The sequence below is a fragment of the Erigeron canadensis genome, chromosome 1 (genome assembly GCF_010389155.1).
Source record: "Erigeron canadensis isolate Cc75 chromosome 1, C_canadensis_v1, whole genome shotgun sequence".
Lineage (NCBI taxonomy): Eukaryota > Viridiplantae > Streptophyta > Magnoliopsida > Asterales > Asteraceae > Erigeron > Erigeron canadensis.
This window is the reverse complement of record NC_057761.1, coordinates 24,341,561-24,347,804: the sequence shown is the minus strand read 5'-3', so window position 1 is coordinate 24,347,804 and position 6,244 is coordinate 24,341,561. Positions and strand designations below refer to the sequence as shown.

Sequence of the window (6,244 nt, the reverse complement as noted above, 5' to 3'; positions counted from 1 at the left end):
AAACTGCACTGTAATTTTCAACCCATAACACATATTGATTTAAATGCATTAATCACAAACTCAATTTAAGTTGTTTATTTCTAAGCTAGATTTCGAAGCCAATCAGGTGTTTTCTTACATGTAATGTTTAATTTGGCCTTTACTAACTTCGACATTAATTTTGATAATACAAATATATAATGGATATGTTAACACAAAATTTTATAAAACAAACCACTCATTTAAAGAGTGTCTCGTAGTAACAACAACAAAAAAAAAAACATAATGAATTTTTTTCCAAAATGATGTAGTAGGTAAAATTATTTACCAAACTAGTATGGTTTCAAAAGTATTTACCAATATGGGTTAAAACTTAATTTTATTTAGTAATATATGTTTATTAGACTTAAAAGTAAAAGAAAAGATCTTTGGCTGCTTAAACAAAACCCTTTGTCTTTCTCACCTATCCGACTACATTTTCCTTCTCTGCCAGGTTAGTTTTTTTTTTGCTTTTTTTTAATGTTTGATGAATACCCCCTCTTTGTTTATCATAACAAAAACTAATTATCTATCAAAATCTTAGTACGCATGACCATCTAAATCTGATGATTTATCTTGTTCTTTTAGTTACTTACAACCTTAAGATAACTAATATATATCTACTTGATATATACGAGTATCATCTTTCTTTCTGACGCGCACAACACTTGTCCGAGATTTTTAATAGTGTACTTAAAGGTGCTCGTTTCTTACCAATCACAGCATGTGTTCAACTTACATTTTATAGAGGTTCACTATTTTGATGTGAGGCGTCCTCTGGGGTCTAGTGCTCAAGCAAATGGAGATATGTATACTCCTTATGTTACAGCAAGACAAGTTGCTTTAATGTCAAAAGGTAGTGCACATTCTTTGCGATCATTCGACTAGCAAAAAAGAGTATTTGAGCTGGTAACTCAAAGGGCGGAAAATGTCCAGGTAGTTAATCTAGAGCTACAAACTTGTACATGTGGCAAATGGGATATATATAAGTATCCGTATTCTCTTGTTTTGAGTGCATGTGCTAAACTTTCGTTGAACCCATGGCAATATGTTCATGAAAGTTACTCGATTTATTTAGCTTTTAACCCATATTGGTAAATATTTTTGAAACCATACTAATTTGAAAATTAATTTTACCAACTACACCATTTTGGAAAAAAACTCCTATTTTGATTACGTAAAATTGGTTTTCACAATTATTTTTTAGCAATAGAAAAATTATGGGTCAGTTAATAAGTTAATGGGCAAAAAAAGAGTAGTTTGTGATGAAATAAATAAAAATAAGAGGATTACTTTAAAACAAAATTGGTATTATTATATTATAAATTAATTAATTTATATAGTTATTAGCAGTTATAAACTTATAATAATTAATGTTATTTGGATAAATATGATAGTTATAAGGTTTGAAACGTGTATACATGATATTAAGTTGTTTAAGTGGGTAAATTTGAGAGTTTCAAGATTTAGATTGGGTATATATGATATTAAAGAATTTATATAGGTAAATACATTATTTTAATGTTTAACAAGGATAAATATGATGTTCTTCTAAAAAAATAAATAAACTAATTAAGTTTTTTTTATTTCTTTATTTACGTGTTAATGAAACCAACGATGTGTCTTCCAAGATACAATCTCAATATTCATTCCATATATGTTATGTTAATAAATTATTTGTGTTTATATACCATTTTTTTCCGAACGACATGTTTATATACCATGTAGTTCAGTTGATTAAAATGGATAAATATTTAGCCGTCAAAATTGTAAATTTCCCGTGAAATAAATATATATTGTATATAGACTATAGAATCACCCGGTGTTTGTGCAACATTTGCTATAATTATTACACTAGCGAATTTACCCGAGTTTAACCCGGACGTTTTAATTAAAATTATAAAACTATAAAATATGCATGTAAATTTTGTTATTAATTATAAATTGATATAAAGATGATGAATTGAATAACATAATAATTATAAAAAAAAATTTCTTTGTTTGTAATAAAAGATTAGTAACTTTAAATAAGTATTTAGTGAGCTATTTTTAATTAAAAATATTGTAAATTATTTATGAGATCATAATCAAAATAAAGAGCTTTTAAAAAAAAATGTAAACTTGCCACATCACATTTTTTCTAAAAATACTTTTAAAAGACAATTGTCTTTTATTTAGTATAGAGATTTATACTTTGTTGATCTGTATAATATATTTAAAAGTTAAATATTAAGGTAATGTATTAAACGGTGTGATACTTATTGTTTGAGGTAGAATTTTTACTATTAGGATCCTGAGTTAAATTTACACTTCAGTCTTTCTATAATAAACATGTGATACTGTATAGTATTGGAGGATCCTTGATCCTACTAAGTTCAAAGTTCCAGCTTACATTATATTATTATCCTGATACAATAGAATCTTGATGTCTACAAGATATATGATTACACTAACGGATATATGTCTAGTATATTAGATATTATTTGCAGAACTGAAGTCAAAAACATATTTTATAAAGAAAACGTGTTACAACGGATAGTCTACCACTTCGTCCACAAGAATCGGGATTGACAATAAATTTACTTGATGAAGAATAGTTCACAACGGTCAGATAAGCCATTTTCTTCAGCGTAAAGAGCAAGTCCAGGGAGATCCCAGATTTTTCGGAGATATAGTTCAACGTCTAACTCTATAAATAGAAGAAGCCATTGATCAGAAGAGAGAGTTCAAGCAATCATTCACACATCAACAACACTGAAAGAATACACACTCTGCAATCATCGTTCAACAACAACTTACTTAATTAGCAATTATTAATTGTTCGTCATTCATTCGGTTGTTCATTCATTTCGTTGTAATCATTCAAAAACCAAAATAATAATAAAAGAACAGCTGGAGGGTCGATTGCATCCTCCTGGGGTTTTTTTACCTAAGATCACTTAACTGGATCAAGGGTTTTTCCTCGTCAACAAAATTCTGGTGTCTTTATTCTTTATCGCATTTCTTTAAGATTTTAGTATTAATTTGCATTACTTTACATTATCTTCAACCGTTTTCTTAATTACTCAAAGTATTTGTATCTCAAAGATCTTCTTAAAACTCTTTTTAATCCTAAACTCATAGTTTAGTTATTTTTATTAAGAAAACTTTCCGTTTTAATTGAAAATCCTCGAACACCAAACCCCACTTACAAAGCTTCGGTTCTTAAGTTGTTAAAATCCTTTCTAAAATTATCTTAGGTAATTTTTGATCGAAACACTTATATCAAATTCCTTTTTGTTAAAACATTTTAGAGATTTTGAACGAGTTTTTTTAACAGTCAATCGTTATTCGACATCAATGAACATCTCACCATACAATGATATGTTGGAACCACGTTAGTGTGACTGTCACTGATCATGTATCATTCCTGATATGATAATTGACGATAATGAAATCCCTATGTCTAGGTAATATATGATGAGCGTATTTACTCTTAGAGACGTAGAATAGGGTTTCCCATTAGGTGATTGTAAATAAGAGGACTAATGGTATACACATTAAACACCACAAGGGTTGAATGTGTAATTACTAAAGGGTGGTAAGTGTAATTACTCTCATTATAAATAGAGGGTAATTAACCCTAAGTTAAGGTTAATCACACACACATAATCCCACACAAATTCGTGTGTTTACTCCTCTCAAATTCGTGCATAACATCACAGCCGAATTACCCATCTCATCCTAACTCAATCACCTTGTTTTGGGAACCCGAAATCAATGACAAACATGTTTAATGCCTTTACAGGTTCCACAGGATCATCTGGTGAGTATTTTCCCTTGAATCAAACCATGTTTATTCCAACATGTGGTATCAGAGCCGCGTTACGAAGTCCTGTTATGTTTTTGGTTCGTTTCGAGGGTTTTACACGAACTTAGAAGCTGCAGAATGAAGAAACTCGTGCTGACGTCATCACGAATTCGTACTGACGTCATCACGAACTCAAAACTACTTCGTGCTGACGTCATCACAGTTTCTGCACCACCTTCGCGCTCATGTCTTCGCACGAAGTCAACTATCTTCGCACGAACTCGGCTATCTTCACACGAATTCATTACTACTTCGTGCTGACGTCATTACATGAACCAGATTGTCTTCACGCTGACGTCATCACGAACTTCGTGTAGACTTATGACTTCTTCGTGCTGACGTCATCACACGAACATCGTTTTGTCTTATGTTACCTTAGTGCTTACATCATCACGAACTTATGGTCTACTTCGTGCTTATTTATTCAGGAGTTATAACTTAAGTTCGTATTAAACTAAAGATGATTTTAGCTGATGAATGAACTCGTGCTTACTAATTTTACCTTATAACTTTGTGGCTAAATTTGTCTCTTATTTTCGAAAATTATTTTTTCTGAGACATTTTTACCACATCTCGATCCCCGCCAGGGGCTGCAGCCACTTGGACCCCGCTCCCAGGGGCGCTGCCCCCGGACCCCCGTAATGTGTGGGGGCTTCGCACTAATGTACATGGTTTCATCATTTGTGCCCAAAGGTCAAATATGATTCTCATGGTGCGTTCTTTTCCTTTTGGATAATGAACACTAAGTATATTGATTCTGCCCAAAGGTGATTTAATACACTTTGTGTGCTAAAAGGAATATTTTTCATGCATAAGATACACGATTCTTAATTTTGTGCCCACAGGTCAAAAGATAAGCGTTGTGCCGCATGACCCTAATGCTCATGTCTACTTAGATATTAGTTAATCCTGCCCAAAGGTGATGTAAATCTAAGTAGAGCCTTATGTTAACTTATTGTTTTGGTGTTTACAATAGGTTACCTATCACTGGCTTCATTAGTATAATGGTCTTAGTCTCATTACTTTTAGGAACATTACTTTAGCCTCTTACGTATTTAGGCATTACGTTAGTTCCATTACTTTTAGAGACATTACTTAATAATCCTTGGATATCTAATTATGTTATTATAAGGAACATTATTATTAGCCCTTAGTTAAGTTTAGGCATTACTTTAGTTCCATTAGTTTTATAGATATTGCTTAGTCTGCTTTAGATAGCTAATTATGTCACTATACTCTAATTGCCCTTAGTTTTAGGCATTACTTTATTAATCTTCTATTACTTGTATCCTAAATCTATATCCTCCTTATTTCCACTGTAGCACCTACTCTTGGCATTCAGCCACTTACCGATGCAAACTACACTGCTTGGAAAGATCAATTAGATCTTACTCTGGGTACCTTGACCTTGACTATGCCATTCGTAATGATGAACCCGCTGCTATTACTGCGAACTCTACTGCAGAACAGAAAGCAGCATTTGAGAAGTGGGACAAGGCGAATCGGTTATCACTTATGACGGTCAAGAACTTTATTCCCCTTGGTCTTCGAGGAGCTATCCCTGAGTCTGACAAAGTCAAAGATTACCTCAAATCTATTGAGGATTACTTCAAGGGATCGTCTAAAGCGCATGCAAGCAGCTTAATGCTAAAGATGCTTACTCTGAAATATGATGGAAGTAGCGGTGTCCGTGAACACATAATGAAAATGAGTGACATGGCGAACAAGCTTAAGACTCTCGAAATGGAAGTCTCTGATAATTTTCTTGTGCATTTCATAATGACATCATTGCCTGCTCAATTTGATGCCTTCAAAATTAACTATAGTGCTCAGAAAGATAAATGGAAGATGAGTGAACTGATTGCAATGTGCCAACAAGAAGAGGATCGCCTTAAGCTCGAGAAACCTGAAGTTGTTCACCTTACTACCACTGCTAATTCTAAGAAGAGGAAGGTAACAACAGTAACAAGACTGGAAAGAAAGCTTCAAAGATCAGTCCTGGTGCAGTTGCCTCTATCTCTAATGTCTTGAACATCAAATGTAAGTTCTGTCGTACTCAAGGGCATGTTCAGAAAGATTGCCCTAAGTTCAAGGAATGGCTAGCTAAGAAAGGTAACGTACTTTATGTAATATTTGATTCTTTTACTACTGATGTTCCTGTTAATACATGGTGGGGTGTGATGTGTATTTTCTAGTCTTAAATTTATAAACACGAAATACCTAGCTACTTACTACTACACACTTGCGGGCAGTGGACCCGTTCGTATGCAGTATAGTTGACTTGGTAAACCGAGGTCGAACACAAGGACTTAATAAGCAATTGTTACAATAAAGTGATTCTGATTAAAAAGGGGAGGGGGGGTTGTGACCGAATTG

General features: G+C 32.9%; 1 protein-coding gene across 1 annotated transcript; it reads left to right on the top strand.

Annotated features, from left to right (window-relative positions):
* Positions 1 to 946: 946 nt before the first annotated feature.
* LOC122587744 lies at positions 947 to 5,891 on the top strand. The gene is made up of 3 exons (XM_043759910.1): positions 947 to 954; positions 5,191 to 5,821; positions 5,865 to 5,891. Exons 1-3 carry the CDS (start codon positions 947 to 949, stop codon positions 5,889 to 5,891), a joined length of 666 nt encoding a protein of 221 aa, XP_043615845.1.
* Positions 5,892 to 6,244: the final 353 nt, after the last annotated feature.

Bases quoted from the DNA above. Each gene is read 5' to 3' on its own strand.
- LOC122587744 (XM_043759910.1), top strand. The intron at 5,822-5,864 runs GTAACAACAGTA...TTCAAAGATCAG, and splicing joins CTAATTCTAAGAAGAGGAAG to TCCTGGTGCAGTTGCCTCTA.